The 24,741-nt window shown below is 39.2% G+C and overlaps 1 protein-coding gene across 3 annotated transcripts in view; it reads right to left on the bottom strand.

Annotated features, from left to right (window-relative positions):
• The window catches only part of ccdc120a (coiled-coil domain containing 120a), a 59,872-nt gene that overhangs the window by 10,935 nt on the left and 24,196 nt on the right, over window positions 1–24,741 (bottom strand). The window contains exons 1-6 of one of the 3 annotated variants that reach the window (XM_026928322.3): window positions 21,117–23,476; window positions 3,916–4,047; window positions 3,710–3,776; window positions 2,948–3,078; window positions 518–634; window positions 296–422 (exon numbers count right to left, since the gene is read on the bottom strand). In XM_026928322.3, coding sequence (XP_026784123.1) covers window positions 296–422; window positions 518–634; window positions 2,948–3,078; window positions 3,710–3,776; window positions 3,916–3,963 — 490 coding nt within the window. In that variant the 5' untranslated portion in view covers window positions 3,964–4,047; window positions 21,117–23,476. Of the gene's footprint in view, window positions 1–295; window positions 423–517; window positions 635–2,947; window positions 3,079–3,709; window positions 3,777–3,915; window positions 4,048–21,116; window positions 23,477–24,741 lie in introns of those variants that run through there. The other 2 variants (XM_026928321.3, XM_026928323.3) reach the window with 2 other exon arrangements.

Raw genomic sequence — 24,741 nt, 5'->3', positions numbered from 1 at the left:
GTCAACAGCCATAGTCAGGTAATGTTGTGGATTTTGCACAACATTAAATGTAACTATAAATGGATAAAAAGTATCGAATGTCATTCTTTAATCAATAATAAATAGTAATCGTTGTCATATTGCTGAGTTGTATGAGGAATAAACACTTCAGAATGTGCTGTTAAAGGAAAACAATCACCATCAGGGTGGCAACAGTAACCCCACTTTGTTACTGATTATTTTATTTTCTATAACAGCACGCCCCAGGTGTTATTCCTTACTGATTCATTACAAGCCAAGAGTTCTTTAGTCTCACCTGTGTGACATCCTCTGTGAACCGTCGTCCTCTTTCCATGAGCCAGCTGTTGCTCCACTTCTATGTGCCTGCGGAGGGCGCCGCTGAACAGAGTCTTTTTCAATTTGCGCTGAGACGCATCTTCCTCCTAAATCACAAGACAATCAGTAAGCATATTAATTAATGAAACATGCAAGAACACGTAAAAAATCTTAATAGTAACATTCTGAGAAATCCACACACCTCGCTTTTTAAATTGCTCTTGGAGCCGGAGCGGGCTGAACCAACTCTTCTCCGCACATGAGGGGGGTTTTCTCCTGCTTCTAAAGGAAACTCGTTCGGAAGCTCTCCAGTCAATTCCTGCAATATTAACCAATATTACAATGCAGTGTCTCACTTAAAGGAATAGTCTGGCATAAAAAAGGCTGTAATGATCTGCTTAACACATACACCGTCGATCAGCCAACACATGTTTAGAGTATGAAGCGTCTCTAATGTGGTAAGTCTATCCCACTGAAAATATTTTGCATGAATACACACCCAAATCTTTAAGTACCAACTTCAAAATAACAATATTAAGCTGCAGAATCTCATTTCATAAAATATCAGGGAAAGTACATACAAACTTTGAATATTTTAAATTCAAAGCGAGTCTATATTATTATTCTCATAACATACAGATTATTTGACATACATATGAACTCAAACTTTGTGAATTCTTAGCTAGGGGTGGAATGATACTCATTTTCATTAAGGAAAAAATCTATTCTGGCTGTTCACAATGGCTGCCACATAATGTTACAGTGTTTAGTGTTTACATTTTCCATGCCTGCTATAATATATGATAAATCCACTAGCTAGCCCACTGGGCAAGTAAAAGCTCCCGGGTGATATCCAGTCCCATAGTCTGGTTGCTCAGAAACCTAAATGACTGAACTAAAAAAAAAAAAAAATGGAGGCTAACATAATGCAATAACGTATGATGATACTTTGGGGTTAGCTAGTTAAGCGCAACAAACAAGTATATGATCATGCAGCACAGCGTGTTTGCTCCCTCAGCAAAAAGTTAGCAAATTGTTGGCCAACGTTTCAGCTATGAGATGTTGTGTTTTGTTCTCACATTATGTGTAAAATACATCATTCGAGTCTGGCTAGCATCTTTATTTTGCCTCATAAGTTTAACTTATAGCTTTTGAGTTATACGTCGGCTTTGCGCAGCACTTTAGTTTCGTTCCTAATTCTGAAAAGACTGTCCATCATCCATGAGTGCTAATTAATCCCCTTAATTAAAAATCTTTCTAGCATTAGCCAGATCACCTGTGCTGAATTATATAGTAAAGCAGGTGATGGGTTTTGGAACAAGTTGCTCATGCTATTGTCAGATCATCGAAGTGCATGACAGCACTTAAAGCGTATTATGCCTTGAAGCTTATTTAAACACAGCTACATACGAAAAGAAAACATTTACGTTGCAAAGAATCAACAAAGGAGTAGTTGTTGAACCTATCTGAATGCCAAGCAAGTATGAATAAAAATTTGCCAGGACACAAAATTTGCTTGTCCCATTCACCCGGGGCTCCTCGGGGTCCAATCACAAAGCAGCGACGTGTTTTTTCAATCGTGAAGCTGGCACACTAACTGCACATAAAAGCAGTTTTTACATGGTAGAATTGTTAACTGACCAAATGATCTGAATCATAAGGTCTTACAAAGACACGACAGATATTCTGAGTCTGAGGTGTTAAAGGTTTTACTTATTTTGGGGTTAGATAATCAGATTTTAAAGGAAGCCCATTTCCTCCAGGTACAGAAAATGTGCAACATTTATTTCTTTTCTTTTCTCTTTACTTTTCTTATTAGTCCCACTGTGTCCTACACCAGATCAGTAAGTCAGTGTGACGTCACTGAAGAACTGGATGAGGTTTGAAGCAAATATTTACAGAAAAGATTTTGGGTGGGATAGACCGCCATTAATTGTTAGCTACATTAGTCCTGTAGTTCCAGTGCAAAACTAAAGAAGCAAATATCAGACAAAAGAAGCAAATATCAGACAACATACATGTCTAAACTACGTTTGGAGTAAGTGAAAAATTGCGTACATTTGATTGTTCATGAAACTATTCCTTTAGCTGTTTCTTTAACATGTGATAGAAATCATCATGAGAAAATGCAAATCTTAGCTTTTCATGCAAAAAGCAATAGTCCTGTGCGTGTACGTGTTTGTGCGAACACATGTTTGCGTGCGTGTGTGTGTGTGTGCATGTGCGTTTGTGTGCGCTTGCGTGTTTGGCAGCACGACAGCCAACAGGCTGATCAGGAGTGTTACATGTGAAGCATTTGCACTCTGAGAGGAAGCACAGCGGGAATGCAGCACTTACGCCCAGTTATCCAGCACCACATGGTGTTAGTGTTACTCACAGACAGCAGGCTACAGCAGAGAGTGCAGCAGTGTCCGATCACTCGACTCAGGAGCGTGATAATGAGCTGTGTGTTTGAGCATGTGTGTGTGTGTGTGTGTGTGTGTGTGTGTGTGTGTGTGTGTGTGCATGACAGTGGCTCGTTCCACATGCCAAAGAGATGTCACTTTGACAGGAAGCAAGTGTCATACATTTATGAGAGCATGGCTCTGTGTGTGTGTGTGTGTGTGTGTGTGTGTGTGTGTGTGATACTCACCGCCTCCTGGAGACACACACGCCTGAGTTCAGCCAGGCGGGTGCTTAGTAAAGCCTGAAGGCTCCTCCGTCTCTCCTGCAGCTCCACCATTCTTTCAGCACGCTGCTTAGTGTCCGTGGAGCCCTGCAGCTCTACACACACACACACACACACACACACACACACACACACACAAAGAAAAAGACATAGATGTTTCATATCAAACAGATAAAGCAGAATGGACAATTGCCATGATTCTATCCATAATGTATTCTGTCTTTGCAAATTTTTCACAGCACCACAGTGCTGTTTAATTCTTAATTCTGGTTGGTCAGAAGGTGATGATTAATTTTCTTTAACAGCAGCTCTAATGGTATTTCCAGGTAATAATTCAAATCACAAGCTTTACTTTAATCCGCTTGTTCTAATATGATATCATTTCTATAGTAACAGCTCATTCACAGGGACTTGTATGGTCAAGGCTAATAATAAACAAATTCAAAACTGCTGCACTGATACAGGCTTACGTGTGCTCTGAAAATGGAGAATTTCCAGAGAAATTTTTCAGTATTAACAATGCACTTATACGTCTTGTAGTGTTGTAACAGAAAATAACAGAGCTGGGAAATTAAAAAAAAAGTGTAGTGTGTGTTTGTGTCATGTGATCAGATTTGCTCTGATTCCTTCAAGATTTGCAATTTGTGAAGTGTTTAATTGTCTGTTGAGGGCATGTGTGATGCTAAGTGCAGAAATCGGTCATGAATAACACACTGCTGTGCTTACCTGGCCCTGTGATTAGGTGACCTTTGACCTCCATATCATGTGTCTTGCTGCTTGATTGCGACTTCACCTACATGGAGAAAGAAGGTGTACTCAGCTATTCTGTAATCTGGATATTTTAAATATGCTGCATCATCATCATCATCATCATCAGGAAAAGGTGATAGAGGATTTGCAGCTATGTCTCCGTTACTCGGACTTTTCCTCACCTTCCAGCCGTGCTCATGCGTGCTGCAGTGTGTCGGGCTTGTGGCCATGCAGCACCTCTACAGACCGGCCTGAAGGGGGAGCCACTGTGCTGCTGCTGCTGATGCTGCTTGACGCTTTCTGAACTCGATGCCCTGCAACAAGCACAAACACATCAAAGCCAAGTGAGTGTTGCAGCCATCGAGAGCAAGCATAAGGGTCCGGGTTAAAAGACTGGCTTTGAAAGGAGACTGATAAGGGTACAAGTGGGCTCTGCAAAGTTACACATAAGTGCGATAGCTCAGCTGCAGTGGGGGTTATAACAGCCTAACGGTTCACCGCTATCATAAAGATACACAAAGCTGGCACACCGGGACCAGGTGCAGGAGCAGGCTGGAGCTTTGAAATGTGCTCTTGTGTTTTTTTTCAGAGGGTTTAGCACAGCCTATGGGATTTGACTGGATAGAAAACTGACCCTGGTACTTTATATTTATATATATATATATATATATATATATATATATATATATATATATATATATATATAAAACACAGTATCTGTGTGTGAAAAATGCACAACAGTAACGCCTTATCAATATCACTATCAATATATTTATATTCCTCACTCACATAACAAAACTCCTTTCCTATTAGTTTCAATGTAGTTACTGACAAATTCCTAATAGCTACTGAATAACATGCTTTAGCATCAATAACTGAATACTAAACTGTTTCCAGGTTAATTCTCTGAACTTCAGAAATCCAGAAATGTGATTTTTAGCCTGCAGCTCTGTTAAAATTCCTGGTGATTGATTGGTTTTGATTAATACGTTGTCATTTCTATAGAAACAATAGAAACAACTCGTTCACAGGGACTTGCTTGGCGGATGCTACACATAATTTAAGTCTATTTAAAAAAAAGACAACTAAAAAAGTGTTGTTATGTATAAACGTTGCTGATGTGAAGCTTTTTGTAAGGAGATGTTTATGTACGAAGTCAATGTTAGCGCTTTGACATAAAGATGTTGCTTCAAGTTTTCCGCCGCAGGCAAGTCTTGGAGGATTTGTGGGTTTTTTTTTTTGTTTTTTTTTTTTGGTTTCTCAGTTATGTGACAAGCTGCATTTTTTCATCTTATTAACTCAAGAGAGAGAGAGAAAAAAATAGGAGATGTCTATGAATATATAAAATAACTATAAACCTATAAAAATATAATAAAAAATGGTAATCATTGGTAAATTGCTGTGATATAAGAGGAATAAAATGCTTCAGGAAGTGCTGTTATTGGAAAATAATCAACTCTGGGGTGGTAACAGTAACTCTGCTTCATAACACCAACCCACTGTTAAATATTTTAATAATTATCACTTCCTGATGTGTTTTAAACCTTAATTAAATACAGGCTTATTTCAACTGGCTTAATAAACTGGTTTCAAACACCATTTCGCTTAAAAACTGAAGTACAAATGTCATACGTAATATAATAAAATATAATCTTCCTAAAATATTAAACACAGAGTAGTTTGTTCTTCTGTTGCAAGTTGTTTTATTATTAAACATTTGATGTTAGAATTATGCATTTACATTTGGTCCTTTAGCAGATGCTTTTTATCTAGAGTGACTTAAACTTAAATATACACAACTGAATGCTCAGCAATATGAAATCCCCAGCAAGATTCAAAGATTCATGAGAAACATGAGAGAAAACAGAATAGTCTGAACACCTATCTAGTAGAGTGGCCTATGTGGTGACAAGAGATGTGTCACAGACCATTATTCATAATAAAAACTTTGCACTTCAGAACCTTTTCTGAAATATAAGTGAAATCATGTCCTATTAATATTTATATTTATGCCTATTAATACTGTTCTGTACAATAAACAAACTTCAGACACATGATTCAATAACTGATTGGAGAAAATAGCACAATTATAATATCCTGGATACCTCAAATTATCATCACTACCAATCTGTGTCCAAGCTGAAAAGCGAGCGATCAATTAACTAACATCACATGCACAGAAATGTGATGAAGCTGAATCCAAAATGATGCCACTGAGGGTCCTTACAGCTGAAATACTGCCTACTTAAAGGCAAAAAATATGTAGTCACTTTTTAATTTACATGGTGATAATATCATAAGAAGGTTACTCAATCACACTGAAAGATTTATACTGGCATAAGCCCATCAGGCAGTGATAAATAAGTAATAATACACCTCGTAACTATTTGAGTCGTAAAGATTAGACAGTCAGTGTGAAAGTCATAAAACCTATGAGGGCATCCAGCTTCCCTCTCCACCCATGGGTCTGTCCGTGGGAACTGCAGACAGGAAATTGAGCTCCAAGAGCAGGAAATGGCTCATAAAGGAGGAAGTGACTGAGGGAAGCCAAAAAAAAAAAAAAAAAAAAAAAAAAGCGAGGCTCAAAACTGACCGACACAAACAATATCGAGAGTGAGAGTCTCATGTGAACAATCTAGTCTCAACCATGACTACAAAGCCTTAGAGAAAAAAAACAACAACCAAAACTTGTGTTTTTTTATCCAAAAGGGCCACAGAACCACTTCCTGTAAACATCTCCTTCACCACAGGCACCGCTGAACTCTTCGTTTTTAGCTTCAGAGCCCCACGACAAGCTTCTCCGTTTCTCATGGTGCACCGACACACAGTGGTTTTTCCCAAACAGTTATTATGTGTGGACTGCAGGAGAGTGCACAGCACGAACAGTCTGTCTCTAAAGTGCAAACGATGAGTGCGCTCGAAAAAAAATGTTGCGTCCTGTTGTCAAAAGACAGAAGGCAGAGAATAGACAGCTCAATTTTAGGCTCATTTGTGTTGAAGGAATAGAGGGGGGTAGGAGTTAGCATCACTCAGAGACGAGCTCCAAGGCTATAACGTGATGGAAATTAGAAGATATCATTCCTAATCAATCTTCATGAAATATATTTGACAACACAATGTGACAAATTGTGCTGACAGACAACACCACAGACAACTACATGCTAACTACGCTAACTCCCTCCCTTCTAATGCTCCATGTCATTTGTTTTGACTTTTCGTGAACTTTTTTGTGCTATGATTCCTGACAATTTCTTTCCATAATCATGCAACTTCTTTTTATTCTTTCTTACTAATTTATAAATTAGTTACTAAGGCAATTATAATTTTCTAGCTATAAATTTAGCATAAGTAATTCCAAAGCATTGTCACAGAACTAGCTAGCTAGCTTGGTACTTAGCAGAGCTTGTTAGCTAAAAAAGGTCTTAAAACAATAGTTCAGTTTCATCGTTCTTTCACTAATGTATCTTCAGTGATTACTATATCATTGTGTGAACAGACTTTTATTAAATTTGACAGCCAACTGGTGCAATTATAGTTGTACCTGTTTTCTTTTGATTTCTAAATGCACTTAAATAGCAAATTAGCTGTCTACTTAGATTATTAGTGGCCTACTATATATAACATTTTACAAAGTAATTCCCAAGAATTCTGGCCCATAGCTGGATAGCTAGAAAGCAGAAAGTGCTGAAAAAATGAAAATAATTAGACACACGTAGCAACATAGCTAGATAACTACTTAGCATATGTATGAAGCCAGCTTTGCATAGCCAGATGAAACTGTTAGCTAAATGGCTGAATAAATCAATAAATGCCCTCCGTAGACATCAGTACTTTACAGTGCTTACAGTAGTCAGTACATACAGTCAAAACACACAAAGGTAAAGCAGTAACTTCTAAGTTTTCCGAGATGGAAATAAGCAGATAAGCCTTATCACAGCACATGCCATTTTCTTTTCCTTACTAATCAGATCTTAAATTGAACTGAGCTGAGTGAGATACGGATAGGTAGAAAAAACAAAGATTTTTTTTTTAAGAAGTAAGACAATGGTAGTGTTTGTTTTGCTAGTTTAGCTGAACTGTTAGGCTGTACTGTGTCATCATGTGTCTTTGCCAGAAAAGAATCAGAAGATGCACTTTGTTAAAGTACGCCCTTAGGACAGAAATGGAGATATTCAACAATAAGATTTTAATCATATTTCCATGATTGAAAACTGTGTATAATAGCAATTAATTCACACTGTACTGTACTGTTCCCACATTGTTAGCACCCAATCAGGTCTTCCCCACCTCCTATATCTTAATTTACACAAATGTGTTTGGCGAAATGAAAACTATAGAGTTTGTGAAGCAGGAACACTTCACTCTGCACACTGTTAACACACTTAGACTCACGCAGAGATACAGGGTCAGAGGCGGACAGCTGAAAGTGATCCACCTGATGAGCTCAACGCAAATAAATACGTGTTGGTAGAGCAAACACAGGATACGAGTCTGCCTACGTTTGCTTAGTGTAGGATTTCAAGGAACGGAGTCCCTGCTGTTGTCTGTCTGAGAGAGACGAAGACCATTTCAAACACGACTACAAAAAAACTAGACTACAAAACAATACAGTATACATTGAAACCACAAACACACAAGAGACAAAGCCAGATTTGAGAGAACATATGTATGTCTATGTGTGTAATGTCTCAGATTGTGTGCGAGTGTGTGAGCAAGACGGAGCAAATGTCGAGACAAATGCTCTGCAGTCCTCAGTATGCTTGCCAGCATTCCGGCACCTCCACTTAGTCATGTTGGAGCCTGCGTTATTGTTTCGGAACAGATGTTGGGCCTGTCCATCCTTCATCATTTCTCTTTCTCTCTTTGTCGTTTCCTTCTCGCTCCATTCTCCTCCATCCCTCTTTCTCCTTACCTCAGCACAATCCTATAAAGCAGTTCTTGTCCTCTCAGACTTGTCACCTCTGTTTCAGACTGAAACATAACTGCAACTTTTCCCCTGGACAACTCTGTGGCTGCTGCTGCCTCAAGGGAGACGATTTTGCTCTCGAATCGCTCTTTCATGCAGAAAAAAACCTGACGCATGAACTCAGCAAACATCTCCTCCCAGAACTGTCTGCGACCTCTCTGATCCCAACAGGCCCTGCCGGATACCCCTACACTTACTCACACATACACACACTGCAAAGTTCCCTTCCTCCTGTAATTAATTCGGCACTAACAAGGACGTGTGGACACAGCTGTTTTGCGCTTATGTCTTGCATGAGACCGCAGAACCCAGTGCTCCACACTGATACAAGATTGATACACAGCATAATGAGGTCAGAAAAACATTAATGACTGTCACTGATAGGACAACAGTCTAGAAGCAAAAATGGCTTACGTCTGGACAGAAGAGCATTGCAAGTATAGTCAGGTGTCAGTGCTGTTATAACACCGACTTCACTGTTACGCGCAGTAACAAGTAGCTGATTCATCAACGCTTCCTGAGCAATCGCTGCAGTATAAATGATTTTAAACACCTTTAAAATCATTTAGACCACAGCAATTGCTCAGAAGGCATTGATTCATTTTCTATAACAGCAGCTCTGTCAGTAGTGCAGCTGCAAATCATTTATTATCGTTTTATCGTTATTATTTAAATCGTTTATGTTAATGTGCGTGTTATATGCTCACTGTTGAATTCTCAAATCTCAAATCATTTAAAAAAAAAAGCTGCTATAACATACCTGATTACAGGAACTAACTTCTCCTAGATGTTCTACAACATCAAATGTAACTATAAATAGATAAAAAGTATGATGTCATACATTAAGAAAAGAATTGTGATCATTGGTTAGCTGCAGTGGTATAAGAGGAATAAAATACTTTGGGATGTGATGTTATAAGAAAATAATCAACTACTGAGTGGCAAAAGTAACTCCACTTTGTGTCGGGCTGTATCACACCATCCTGTCGTTGATTATTTTCCTGTAACAGCACCACCCAAATGTTTTATTCCATATTTCTTACGAATGCTTTTATTTTTAACTCTTTTACTTTTGTAAACATCAACCCCATTAAACTCAACTGTATCATACTGAGTCTACACAAACCTTGTAAATAAATCAAATTTAGAAAATAGTCACAATCGAAATCAATACATTTATGAAACATGATTTTTTTTTTGGTTTTTGTGTTGGATAGTTTGTTAATCAAAGCCCTGCCCCAAGTTCATGGTGACATCTCTTTGGGAGATAAGCTGAAACAAAGCCAGGCTACTTCAAGTGGACGACAAGGGCTGGAGGTGATAACCAGATGCCGTTATGGTGCCACAATGTGTACGCTCTTCAGCATGAAGGTCAACGGTTGTCAAATGTGTGTGTGTGTGTGTGTGTGTGTGAGACAGAGTGCCAGTATCCTGCAGTTCTTTGGCACCCCTCCATTCCAATCAGAAAGTGTCTTCCTTTTGTCCATGACCAAACACTGAGTGTCAAAATCTCTTATTTATTAGATCTCTAAAAAATGAGGACCTGGTTTCCAAATAACGCTGATAAGGTTGTAGAGGAATAAGCCAACATCTGAGCTCAGGACTCTTAATCATATAAGGTCCCATGTGTAGCACTTTTTAATAAGTAATATTATTAGAAAAAATACCAGCTATAAACAGACTATGAGCTTGTGGATTCTCTAAAACTATGTAGTTACAGTGAAGGCCAATGCAGACGCTGGTTCATTTTTACTCTAGCAATTATACGAGAGTAAGTTACATATAATTACTTGTGATTACATGTAATTTTCATCCACTGTTTTCACTTTCAGAGACTTAGGTCATGGACAAACCTCTGTAAACTTCACAGAGGTATTGTCATTTGATGTGGCGTCATGAGGCTGAATGAGCAGAGCAGACAGGAGAAATCTAATTACAGGTAGAGTACTGCTCTTCCCTAAAACTTCCTCCCAATTTAGAAGTTTCTACTTCCCACACACTTCCTAGTCCTTGCTTACTGCACCACAGCTACCAATCCTCCAAAAGCCAATACAGCTTCTCATGGAATATTATAGGGTGGCTAAAATTGCTTGGAGGAGACCACTATTTTATTTTATATACACAAGGTAACATACCCGAGATTGGCTAGCGTTGTCCTGATTAACAGAGGACCTCTGTCTTGATTGACAGATGAGCATGTGCCTTGTTTAAAGATGAACAAAATAATGTTAGCAATCGGGAGCAATGTTAGCTTCCACTCATCATTAGTCACTTCAGCATTTCTGGGTGAAGTAATCCTTTAATGGCAGGTCTTATTGAAATCTCCTTTACACTTTCAGTGCTTTCAGGTGTTCCCTGGAGGCTAGGAGCGACTCTTCTCTTGCATAAAAAAAACCCCAGAATGAAGGTGAAAAGAAAGCACTACACCTTCATAACCCCGTGAGGGTGGAGGTCACGTCCTGGCTTTTATACGTCAGTCAGGTGGTGCCGTGTCGCTGCAACACAATCTTCTCTATTCAGCAGCCACTAAGCTTCTGACACAATCAAGTCTGACAGCCACATTCTCAGAGATTGATTGAAGCACAAGTCAAACAACCCACAACATGCAGTCTGGCTACAACTCCAGATTTTCAACCAAGGCCAAATGGGGTTTCAACGGGTCAAATATGACATGGATTGACCCAAACTCAAAGCCACACTAAGGAAATGAAGATGGGATAGGGGTTTGATGGGCATCCCCCACAGAGAGCACCTCCACGCTCTTTACTCTCCATTCCCATCTATCTCTCCTTTGTTCTTTCACCCCAAATATCTGCCCCCTTCCCCCCCCTCAGTAGGCCAGGTGGAAGCCACATTTCCTCTGACTGGCAGGAACAGCAGCTCCAGCAGGGAGCAGGCCGAGAGGCTGCAGACAGCAGATGGCTAGAGCACATGTATGTGCTCCGGTCCACCCGTTAACCATCCGTCCACATTCACTGGTACGATTTTTGCCTTTAGAAATGCTGCTATGTTGCTGTAAGATCTTCAATGCTATTTCAAAATCTAAACATGCTTCAAGACCTAAACATCAATGGCACCATAGAGGAAAAAACTATTACGCAATATTCCCATTCATTAGAGGCCACTAGTGTTTCAGGCTCTTGTTTACTTTTTCCGGCTGTGAGATTAGCTCTGTTGCTCAGCTCTAGTGCACATTGCCTCCTTTTCCCAAACATCATCTTACAGTTAACCCACAAACTACCTCTAATCATTTGGAGATGTCTAATATGGCTGATAGATAAGACTGTCCCACAGAGGATCCATGATTAAAGTCAATACAGTATTAAGCAAAAAGGACTGATTGCGTACGGGGTGTACGAGGAAGCAAGAAGCAAAGATAGCACAATACTAGCATGGTGTTCCCTCAGTCTAGTTAATGGTATCATGAGCACCTCACCTAGCATGCTGTGAGACCTACCTCACCTAGCACGCTGTGAATTTGCTGTAGACCCAGTTTCTTTGGGATATGTCAGGAAGACAGTTTAGTTACAAAAGTTCACATGACAATCGTTGCAAACTTTGTACTGTACTAACTAGCCTAATGTGTTCAACGCAGGATTCATGCCTATAGTTCACAGCTAAATCTAAATCTAAACCAATATAATATAATCCACATAAGATAAGAGCTTAATTAATATCACAAATTTTCCTGATACAATAACTAGAAACCTCAAAACAGATGCCAAACATGTCTCTGAGACAGCTAGGCAAAAAATAATAATAAAACAAAAAACTACAGCGCTAGTAACTTTATAATTTTAAAAGTAAGCTAAATGTTAAATTGTTAACAGTTTTAACTAACCAGTCATTACTACCAACTATTACTTAGAGATGAACTGCTAATACAGTTAGCTTTTTTGACTTTGTAAACACAGCCTGCTTGTCACCTGATATCTCTTGCATGCTAACTATGCTAACCAGATAAGCTAAAAGAGGGCTTAACTAATAAGCTTGTCAAAAGCTTTAAAGAGCAAGTTAACAATGGGTTTGCCCTTTTGCTATATCTTTTTGTTATGTGTCATGCTAAATAAGCCATTATAGACACTTACAAGTTACAGTTTGGTAGTAGTTTGTTGCTACCTAGCTTGCTGGCTAGCTATACAGCTAAGATAGAAGAGAGGCTAATGAAGAGCTTATACCTGCTATAAGGTAAGGGATAACAGAAATAACTTGTTCCACAACATTAACTGTAATTATAAACAGAAAAAAGGTGTTGTTCTTTAATAAATAAAAAATGTAATTGTGACAAATTGCTGCGATATAAGAGGAATAAATATTTCACGATGTGCTGTTACAGGAAAATAATAAAGGTGGTAAGAGTAGCCTAACTCTGCTTCATCACGCCACTCTGACGCTGATTATTTTACTATTAACTGCAAGCCCCAAAGTATTTTTTTATACACTACAAGGATAACAAAGTAACACTCAATGATAAAATAAGCACATTTAGAGTGGACATGAGCTGTCTAGTGCTGTGTATCCAACAAAGGTGGGACAGGAAGTGTGGCTACTGCATTTGGACAAAACCGAGTCTTACACAGGCAGCGCTGGCACAATGCTGACCAGCTGAACAGGAACAAGCATGTCGGGTTACTATACCACTGCCAAATCCTCACCGTAACAGTGAAGACATCCAACTATAGGCTATTAATAGCTTAACTGAAAAGAACAAAACAGCACAACACACACCACAACCAAGCGCATGGGATAATCCTAAAAAATGGACATATTCATAGGTGAGCTGTTCTTCAAAAACTGTTATAGGACTAAAAACTTGTCTCTCAGCTGCACTGGTCTCCAGAGACAACACAAAGCATTCAAGAATGCCATTCGTCAAGGTCAGCTACTTCCACAGGTAATAAACACAATATTTATCAGCGTTTCCACTGTTTCGGCTCTCCTTTTATAAACCTTCCTAAATAAACATTACATCTCTATAGTCTCTAAGATAAACATTTTCCTCCTTGTTCATATTCCTGGAATGTGTGACACTGACACATCTGGGGTTTTTTTTCAGATGGGCTCTCTGTTTAGAACAAAAAGCACGTAGAAAACCAACCATGGAAACCTCGATCCACTTGTGAGAACCACAGGAGGCAACACTGCCTGCTGATGTAGCATCAGTTCACAAAGTGAGGACACCCGTGGGATCCATGACAAATATCTGTAGCAGCCGGGATTTTTTTTATGATCAAGATATTAAAAAAACATGGTGGTGGAAATCACTATCAACTTTTATTGAAGTTGTTTTTTTTTTTATATCATGTCTGGGTTTTTTTTTTTTATATAGATATAAGCCTAATTGACACTTGAATTGACTGTGTTTAATCTAAAGTTTAGTAACAACACAATAAAAGTTCAGGAATAAAATGCTCCATTAAATAAATATAATGGGTGACATTTCCTAATGGGGCTCATATAAAAAAATCTGTGCTGCAAATCACAATCACAAAAGTGTCCATGGATTTTTTTTTTTCTTTTTCAAACGCTTTAACACTTTAAAAGAGAGCATCTGGCGTATGGGATCTTGATAAACAGATCTAAGTTTAGTTGGATAAATATAGCCCTGATTCCACCTCTACACCAAATCAAGCCTCTCTTGTTAAGCGTACAGACTGCAGAATGGCCTCGCTTTGTTCTCTTATCGCTTCAATCTGCTTACGCATCTCGAATCCACAGGGCTCGTCCAAAGACAGGTGATGGTTAGGATGTATCGCCCGTATGAGGGATAAACATCAGTACGTGCACATCTGGTGGGCACATGCTGCCTCCGATTTGCCTCTTTTGTCTGCAAGTCGGGGCTGAGCTAAAGAAAACACCTAATACACCAACTTGATACAGTTGACCACAGAATGCAGGCGTTAAATACTAAGGAACACAAGTTCGTAATCAAAATGGCTACTTATATAAATTAAACATTCATCCACAATAGAAAGGGGATATAATGGGGAGAAAAGAAACCCTTGCTTATAGATCAATCCTTTCAGATGGATTAAGAAGTGTACTTCCTGTTTAAAGGTATTGGCGTGTACATAATGTCCATGGCAAGACGTCTCATTGACGACTGTTCAATGTCCCTGCTGGAGGATTTTCGAAATCTATCATTGATTCTGTCTTCAAAGATCTCGCCGAGCAAAACAGGAGCTGCTTTAAATCAGAGCATGATCCGCAGCAGCACGGCAGCCTCTTTTATAGCCGAACGACTAGGATTTTACAACTCTTTTTTTTTTTTTTTTTGCTCTTTGATCTCTCTGCAGCGCTCGAAACATTACGGCAATGAATCCAGGCAGGTTCGGTGGGGGAAAGCTGTAAAGAGAAAGTGCAACAACAGCAACAAGTATGTCGGAAGAAAGAGAAAGTCAGGATGGGTGTGGGCGCAATACAGGGAGCAATACAAGTTACGATGAGCTAGGGTACAGAATTAAGGATTTTTTAAAAAGGGAATAATTAAAAGAAGGACTATGGGAATGGAGAGAAAGTGAGTATAAATGAGTGAGTTAGGACGTGTGATGGGACTAAATGTATAAAGAGATGCACAGCAGGATTAGAACAGAGAGAGTGGGTTAATTTAAAAGAAAAAAACACCCTGCACTGAGCAGCTGGAATCATACAGATGCAAATCTGAACCCAATTTGAATATTTAAAGCCAGAGGAAAGGATTCTTTGTGTGCGTATGTGTGAGGCACAGAGATCAAGCAAGCAGTGTATTGTGTCCCGACTCTGATCACTCTTCCAGCAGATCCACCTAATTCCTTCAAATAATCATATCGCTTCAGAATAAACCACCCGATCCTCTCATAGCAGTGATATTTCTATAGTTTACGCAAAGGTGAGGGAGAAAATCACAGAATTACACCTGCAGGGCTGCTTCTGTCCTGAGTTGAACTTACATCAGCTGCTTTTTGAGCACATACAGCAGATAGACCCGGTGCATGACCAAACATAACACCCAGGGGACGTTGTCCTGTTGAACTTTATTTCATGACAAATGAGTGGAAATGCTGCAGCTGGGTTTGTATTCTTAAAGCATCTCAATGTTGGAATTAAATTTTAATGATTCTACATGGCCAGGGTTGTTAGACTGAATTTATCTCCAGTTTGTCCGTTCGTAAAAATTTTCAAAGTTATAAACAAAATTCTGGTGGTATGAGAGGAAAAAGGGAGTCACAGACCTAGTCTCAGACTTTTAATAAATGAAGAATGAAACAGTCTTGCTGTGTGGCATGGTCCATGGTGAAACTGGATGACTGATACAGGCAATAACCAAGGACAAAGCTAAGAGGGATAGACAAGGGACCTCAACGGGGGAAAACAGAAAAGCACTTCACTATCATCAGGAGACTGTGGGTTTGAATCCAGACCATGCCAAAGCCACCCACAGCCAGGAACCTACAGAGCAAAATTGGCCATGCTCTCTGGGTGGGAGGGATGGCACGCTCTCCTTCCTGCCAATCACAGCGACACTGGCCAATCAGGGATGTCTATGAGCTCATCTATGCATAAGAGGGCGGGTAGTGCTCTCTGCTGAGTGTTTTATGCTGCCCAGTGATATAGCATAAGTTTTACGTTAAAAAAAAACGCATGTCTCAGAAGAAGCACGTTATCCTTCACCCTAACTGCTTGGCAGCTTTGGTGTGATAGGGGAGAGCTGGCTGCTGGATGGGAATTGGTAAATGGCCAAATTGGTAGAATATGGATTAAAAATGAGGGAAAGACATGCTTGTAGATCTCTAAGAATGACATCCACTTATCTCCAAGAACATCTTCAATTCAATTACATTTTATCTGTACTTTACAAAATGGTCACAAACAGCTTTACAGAAATATAGAAGTAGAGTTAGATCCCTAATGAGCAGGTCATAGGCAATAGTGGTGAGAAAAAACTCACTCACTGAGATGATACGAGGAAGAAACCTTGAGAGGAGCCATTAACAGTTTGCTTCTTACGCCTGTGATAACAGGATGATAATGGGTGATACCTTTTCCTGTTTTTATTATAGTCTGTACATAACCTTGTGACAAAGACAAGAAATTCTCTACAAATGAGGTATGATTTTAACATCATGCAGTGTTAACCCAGTCACAAAACCAGAACTCCTGGCCTGAGAGCTTGTATTATTTCCAAAAAACACCCATTACTAGTCAGTGTTATTGCCCTGTGATAATTAGTCCTTACACATCTTCCCTCATTCAGAACACACTTGATTCAGATTATTAGTCACTGATGCGTCTCGGGTGAAATCCACCACCAGAGCTAATGTTATAGACAGAGCATTTAAAGATGTATTTACTTTACCGTCCTATAATTATCTCTGCACTTAAAACAGTTTGGTCTCTTAGCCGACGATTAGCCGATGAGTCGAATAAAGTGTTCATCGCAGAACGTTGGCTCCAAAACTAGGACTGAGAACCAGTAGTTCAGAGAAAACAATGAGCTCATCGTCAGCACTGGTGCAATAAATTACATCACCCTTAGAACAGGAAGCAAACCTGACAGCCAGATAGCAACACAATGACAAATGAATATGCAAACACCTACGTTAACCTGTACTTTAGGTGTTCTGACATGCCTGGGCAATTGTATAATACCTTAACATAATTAAAGAATTATTATTATACCATAGCACTAATGAATTATTGCTAATGATTGGTCAGAAAGTGTTGAATATTTAACAGTAATTCTGGGTGCAAGGTTTATATTAATGAGCTTGTTCTAATACGTTACCATTTCTATAGTAACAATTTACACAGGGAGTTGTATGGTCGATGCGCCACACAAATGGAGTACAAAACGTGTGCAATTGTTGAAATGGTGTTGAAAAGTCTTCTAGGAGAAGGTGTTTAATTAGCACGTTTGAAGGAGTCTCCAGTTTCAGTGGTTTGTAACAATCAGAGGTAAGACCTATAATTTGGGGTGGTAACCACAATTTAACTTCGCATCCAACCAGATCACACAACCCCCGTTATTGATTATTGATTATTTTCCTGTAACAGCATGCTCCCAAGTGTTTTATTTCTTACTTATTATTCTCCAGTATGTCAAGAGTCACCTTAAAAGTATATTATATTAAAGCATCATATAGTTCTGATATGTTAAATAGTGTCCAATTAGTTTGCCACATACCTCATGGATGCCAAAGAGCAACAGGTTTCAGTTGCTTGTTTCCTCCTACACAAAAATTTTCCCTTTAGTCAAGAACGCTCAATTTATTTGTGATGGTCATGTACAACCAGTGCACAGAGGACAAGCATCAAGCTTCAACTCTGACTGCACAACACCCTATCGATCTGTCTGCACAACAAGCAAATCAATAGGGTATAAACTGCGACAAACTGATACCACCCGACCTGATTACAAAACCGATGCTTAACATTTCAGCAGAGCCAGCACAGACCGTCACGAGTCCGCTCTGTATCTCTCAACGTGCTTATAGAAGTGATGGGGCACAAAATAAGCAGCTGTTACACTGCTGATATGGAATTCCATTAGGCCATTTAGCTGTCTTAGGAAAACACATACTTGCTTAATACCATCCCATCAGGAATGTTAGCTATGTTTGCCACACCACAGCCGATTATGACGAGAATGGCATCGATGTCCATATGGCTTTAGTATGTATGATATATTTCATATAACATACTCTATGTACCACTTATGTTAGAGTTAAGGTTGTCCAGGAGCGCCAGCAAACAGCGACACTCTTGGGTTATGACGCTGCTGTTTAAAAAAATTCGAAAACAGTTCCATTGTGTCTGGACTGAAATCAATCTCATCTCTGTCAAGGAAGCCAACAGAGGAAGTTTCAAACAGATTTGAAATAAAAGGGTCACACGCACAGACACAGTGCTGATAATACATTCATTAACCTGGTAACAAGATAAAGCACCATTAACTTTCTTTTTACAAAAGTGTGTTTGAGCAGCACTTGGCTATGTGCCACAATAAAAAAAGGCTGGTTTCTAGGTAGCCCTGCAAACACTTCAGTAATCTCCTTCCTACTAGGCAACGCTGCACTCCTGAAAGACTGGACTCTCCGAGCAAACGCACCACAAAGCCAGCACAAAGAGTCATAATTTTTGTTAACTGCGATTCAATGTTGTTTTTTTCCAAATGCTGCAAACAGAGTGAAATGCAAGTTCTTATAATGAAAGGTCTGCTCTTTTTGCATAGCACGAACAACAAGATCCTACAACTAAAATAAAAAGTGATAAAGAATAGGGTTAAGACAAAATAGGCCACATGAATTTGTCGATTAAACCTTGCTGTATCTAAGATCTGTGTGAATGACAATTACAATTTAGTAGCACACTTAGTGCTGTTTGAGATTATAGTATATTACTGTGGAAAAGTAATGATTTATATATTCACACTATCTGGTGTCACTCAGAAGAGGACGGGTTCCCTTTTGAGTCTGGTTCTGCTTAAGGTTTCTTCCTCCTGTCATCTCGGAGAGTTTTTCCTTGTCTCTGGCTTGTTCAATAGAGATCTAAATATAAATCTACATCCGGATTTCTGTAAATCTGCTTTGTGACCATGTCTCTTGTTAAGTGCTTTACACATAAAATGGAATTGACTTGAATTAAACTGCACAAGTGAATGGTGTTACTGTGAATTTCTAAGCTTTTCTTTTTCTAAGGTTCTTTCAAAAAACAAGAAGAATACTTTATCAGGTGTTAGATAATCACATGCAGATGACAATCTCAAAACCAAACACCCATCTGTGGGAATGCTAAAGAATGATTCAGCGTTTTCTTGCCGAGTAAGCAAACCAAGCTCAGCTTTGTGTGAAAATCAGCACTCCTAATACTAAAGAGCAAGCCACACTGTCAGCTCAAATGGGTCAGGGTGGAAACATGTTTCAGCTATATCACCAAATCTTTTGCTACATCCTCACTGACGGATACTATTACTGCACATGCATGACACCAGTCACCTAAAGCCGGGTTTAAACTGTACAATTTTCGACCCGATTTTGCTGTCACAGACAAAAAAAAATGCAGATTGTAAAAGAATCCTTTGGTCATGAATTGAGATTGGCAGTCTTAGAATGCATAAAGTGATATGCTTGTTGTCACCAAAGATGGCCGACGACAAAGTTCTGGCAGAATTTTTAATTAAAATCTCAGTGTGAGCACTGCTACAACGCTTGTCTAAAAGCCACCAATAGGAGGACGGAATAAGTTGACGCAAACCTCACAGGATAGCTACAAGATACAGTAGCGCTGATGGTGAAACATAAATGAAACGTTCTAACGGACAGAAAAAATATCCTTATTACTGCAAGCTTGTTTCCCAGATCACGCTGGTTGACGATGTAGGCAGAACGCAGTAAAACTTCTTTAAACGCAGGTCTATTGTTAGAGGACCTTCGTCATATATCCTGACACAGTCTGTTATAGAATTCGGCCAAGATTTTCTTGGGATCATCTTGTACAGTGTGATAACCTTAAACAACAACAACAACAACAACGACACACAGTGTAATACAGGCTATAATGGGTTACGATCAGCTGTACGACCATGCTTCATTAATCCAGCACATTCGAAAATGTAAATGATTTGATGAAATGGTGTCATAATGTCTAGCGTCCCTGCGTCAGACGAGCCGTCGGCCGTAACCCAGCCAGACCAAACACCTGATAAATTACACAGCGACACCCTCCTCAGGGTCTCCGGCCCCTTAGGGCTGGAAACAGGGAGGACCGTCATCCTGAGGGAGGAGGAGGACTTTGTGCAGATGTATCCACAGCTTTGTGGCTAAAACAAACAGAGCTTGGAGTCATAAAAGTGCTGTGGTGTGCTGTACATTAGGATCTGTGATCCAGATCAAGGCCAGATTCTAGCTGCACTGAAGGGAAGGCTGGTGGTAACACTTCGGTGATAAGAGGGGAAAAGTTGTGCTGGTTGATTGGAGAACTTCATGTGCAGGTTTAAACACAAGAGCAATGCCTTAAAGCAAAAACAAAACAAAACAAAAAAAAAACAGTTCTTACTGAAGCATTTGTTGACAGAACAGGTCCCAGAAACTATGACATTTTCAGTCCACTGTGCCAACTCTTATCCATTAGTGGCTGATAAAAGTTTGAGTAATTGTGCATTGTGAAATGACCTGTAACTCCTGACCAGTGAGTCAGGCTGGTAGGATTTTGAGTTGAATGATCCATGAGTTACTTTGACTTGTACATGTAGAGGATGCACATTTATGAAAAGCAGTTTTAACAGTCTGAACATTTTAAAAAGTGCATCTCACCTCCAGATCATTATTCTCTTAATAATCCTCCCTATAATAAAGCAGCAGTCATGTGCATCCCTTTTTTTCCCTCCCAGACCACAAGACAGTTGATCTGGTCAATGCATTTGATCAAATTCTCTCTCACCTCACCTCAGCACTGCATCCAGACTCCCAGGCTTTCTGTCATGATCCCTGGGTTAAAGAGTTCAGAAGAGAGCTGCTCTTCAACAGGCATCAATTCCCTTTAAATCCCTCAGATCCGCCAATGCAGGAAAACACATCAACAAGCAACTCCTTGGTGCAGCAGCGGGACGAAACCTTTGTGTTAAAGCCAAACAGTAAAGTTTTGTAAATAAAAAAATGTAATTTTAGTATGTTGAGAGCTCCAGTGTGGAAACAGCGATGAGACATTTCGCCTCACTTCTGCGCTCAGGTCGAGAGAATCCAGCGGGCGAAACCAACTCAGCCGCTCAGGGGGGGGAGCACTACTCCGCGGAACTACGCTTTTACTCTTTTCACACGGATAAACTTGCTTTTTCTTCGTTTTATAAATACTCTTTATTATTATCTAGCTTTACTCTCGTGATGTTTAAACAGCTATTTAAGTTCGAAGTGGAAAGTAGCTTTAATTTTGAAAGCGGCTCCTCCGAGACCCCCAGAGAGAGTTGGTCGCGACTGTTTTGGTAACGTACAGTAGGTTTGCTTTACTGCTTTTACGTTTTCGACGTAATTTTCTTTCAAAGTGTTCGCGCTGTACCTCAAAAATACGTTTTAATATAAGTATTTAGCCTGGTAGTTTTCCGTTTTGGACGTTTAAATGTATTTATCATGTAAATATTATCCAGTGAGTAGCGTTTCTGTAGGTAAAGGTAACATTGGGAGCGCGCGCGCGCTCGATCGCTCGTGCATTTTCCCCATTTTTGTGAATTCAATAAAGTGTCATTTTAAGTTGATGGTAAACTTTGTTTCCCCCAAAAACCACACAAAACAATCTGGCATAGAAGTGCACAACCACAGGTACCATCCCAAACACCAAAGGATTCACATAAGAGCCGGATATGGCAAGTGAATTGTGGGCTAAAAGTGTTTTTTTGTCCACTTCATGTTGCCTAATGTCCTGGTTAGGATTACCAGTGCTAATGAAAACTGAGAAGGTGTTTCTCCTGCCTGAATTACCCCAAGGGATCAAGCACTTTAGGCTGATTTGCAAACCAATGAGCACAAGCACAGCTCCTAACAGCACACATCTATTCTCATGTTAAATACTGCCATTTAAATTGCACTACAGAACCATCTTCCTGCCTGTTCTGACTATATACACAATACTTTAAGCATATGTAAAGGCACGGCTCAGTCAGAAGACTAACATGTTTCTAAACTTCACCAGAAAAGGGTTGAGCATGTGATCACCTCATCCAACTTTCATCCACAATCAGCTTTCAGATGGAAATCTCGTTTCGCAAGCATTCATATCCTGTGACTGTCAATATATTGAAAAATCAAAACCATATCACTGAGACTCAGCAAGAAGCCGACCTCAGTAATAGATTAATCATGATTTTTTTTTTTTGCTTTAATTTTTAACAAAACACCCAATTTGCTTTTCAGTTCACCATAACTAGCTAGTAGTTTGTCTCCACTGTTGCCGCTTGTGTGCATGCACTGTCCAGTATATTTTTTCAGTTCAGATGAGAAATGGTAGCAGCTATATACAGCTTCAAAAACTAGTTAAACACAAATTAAATATTGCACTAATCACTATGAAAATCGGTTGTTTGATTTACATGTTACATGCCAAGCTTCATGCAAGGTTCATTGACAGCTAAATATACTAGCTACATTCACTCACCAGGCACCAGTGATCTTTGCTACTTCTTTCCAAGGTTTGTTTTTCTTCATAATGTCTTTATACACATTTAATGTGTCGTATGTGGCAGGATAGGATGAATCCATGGCTATAAGTTTAATTTTTTGTGTGTCAAACAATAAATGGGAACTAGAGCTGTTAGTGGGGAACTGCAAAAATGTCAGACCACATACATGGACATTTATCAGAGCAATCAGTAGAGCCAATCATTTGGATTTGTTGCTTTACCGTGCCATACATGATTTGCACTGAATTGAAAAAAAAAAAGTTAAATAGTTAAAAATAAATAGTTAAAATGTCACATTGTTGCTTGCTGCTGTTGCTGAAATCATGGGTCAGTGTCGCAGACATATATACTGTAGGAAATGAACGCTTACATGTCGCTTTGTTGCTTGCTAGTGTGAATGTGGGATCATGTATGCCAATATATTCTATGTATTAATGAAATTACTGTCCACGTCTGTGTAAGTAGTCGGTCTGTCATGTAAATAACTAAAGTCTAGAGGTTTGGGCTGACCAATCATATGTGGAAGGTTAAATAGTGACTAAATTTTGTTGCCTTTAATCAATTATCAACCGAGTCACGTTTCTCTCTCCCCCAGCAGTTTTACACAATATATTTATCATTACCCTAAACCATAGCAATGACTTATGATGAATTAGTTAATACTGTAAGATTGCATGTTGCATCACTGGTATGCTGTTAGTCTGTGAGCGAGTTGCTAATGCGTTTTATCATCTGGGATTTGCATCAGAGACGAGAACTGCAGTTTAATTCAAGCGTGCGAACATGAATGGGGGGAAGTTCAGCCGGGGAGCCAAACAGGTTGCATCTCCTGCCCTTCCTGGAATTCTCCACGGCCTCGAGAGAATGTTCACACATATGAGAAGAAACAGGAGAGACCAAGTCAGAGAGAGAGAGAGAGAGAGATAGAAACCGAGAGAAAGAGGAGTGTTCCCTGCTGTGTAAGGACTCCATCATTCACCCATCAATCACAACACACAATCAGCTATCAATCCTGATACCTCCCACACCATGCCTCCTACCCCTGCCTCTGCTGTGCTTCAGTTATACTTATATATTAACTGAAGTTTACCACATTTTTTAATATGCCACGAGAATGTGCTTTCTGTGTGTCTCAGTAAGTGAGGGAGTTCTTGAAAACAGAAAGAATGAAAATGATAGATTACGAGTCATAATAAATATAGAAAAATGCTTGGGAAAAGCTTTCGTCCTTCATTTGCCTTGACATTAGTAATACAATTCAAGGAAGGACACTGTATTTGAATGCAAAAGCCGAAAAAAAGAAAGACAGAATTTCATAATAATGCTTGGCATAATAGAAAAATTAATATCAGCATATATCCGACTGTGAGCTTGAAAACAACAGTTACAACCAAAATTATATAATATTTTAAGAAATGTGTGTTGGAGTATTATTTTGACATCATTCCTGGGTTCTCCCTGTTCCTGTGTTGCAGTGAGTCATGTGACAGGAAGTATGCAGCAGTTCAGACACAACAAGCCAAATTAAATCTTTAATTACTACGAGTTCCAAGAGTGTTGTCCCTGTTCTGTACTTCCTGATTTTTTAAATGATGTCATGGTAGTTGAAATGACTATCAAATTTGTTATCATTGCTATAGATATTATAGTTATTATACACTCTGAGACAAAATAAATAGGCTAAAGTTCTTTTTGCTACAAACCTGTTGCAGATCATTCAAAGTTAGAACCCACCTCATGTTAAAGAACTTAACAGCCGGTTTATTATCTGTGGAAGGCCATTAAAACTGTATGGAACAACACTGACACACCCATTTGTAAAAGTTTGTCTGCATGTTTAACCCCAAATACTTTTTTAAATTTAATATTAAAAAAGATTTAAATGAAAAAAAAAAA

Source organism: Pangasianodon hypophthalmus, chromosome 8, assembly GCF_027358585.1.
Source record: "Pangasianodon hypophthalmus isolate fPanHyp1 chromosome 8, fPanHyp1.pri, whole genome shotgun sequence".
Taxonomy (NCBI): domain Eukaryota; kingdom Metazoa; phylum Chordata; class Actinopteri; order Siluriformes; family Pangasiidae; genus Pangasianodon; species Pangasianodon hypophthalmus.
Note: the sequence above shows the minus strand (reverse complement) of the source record. Positions and strands in the feature narration are given on the sequence as shown.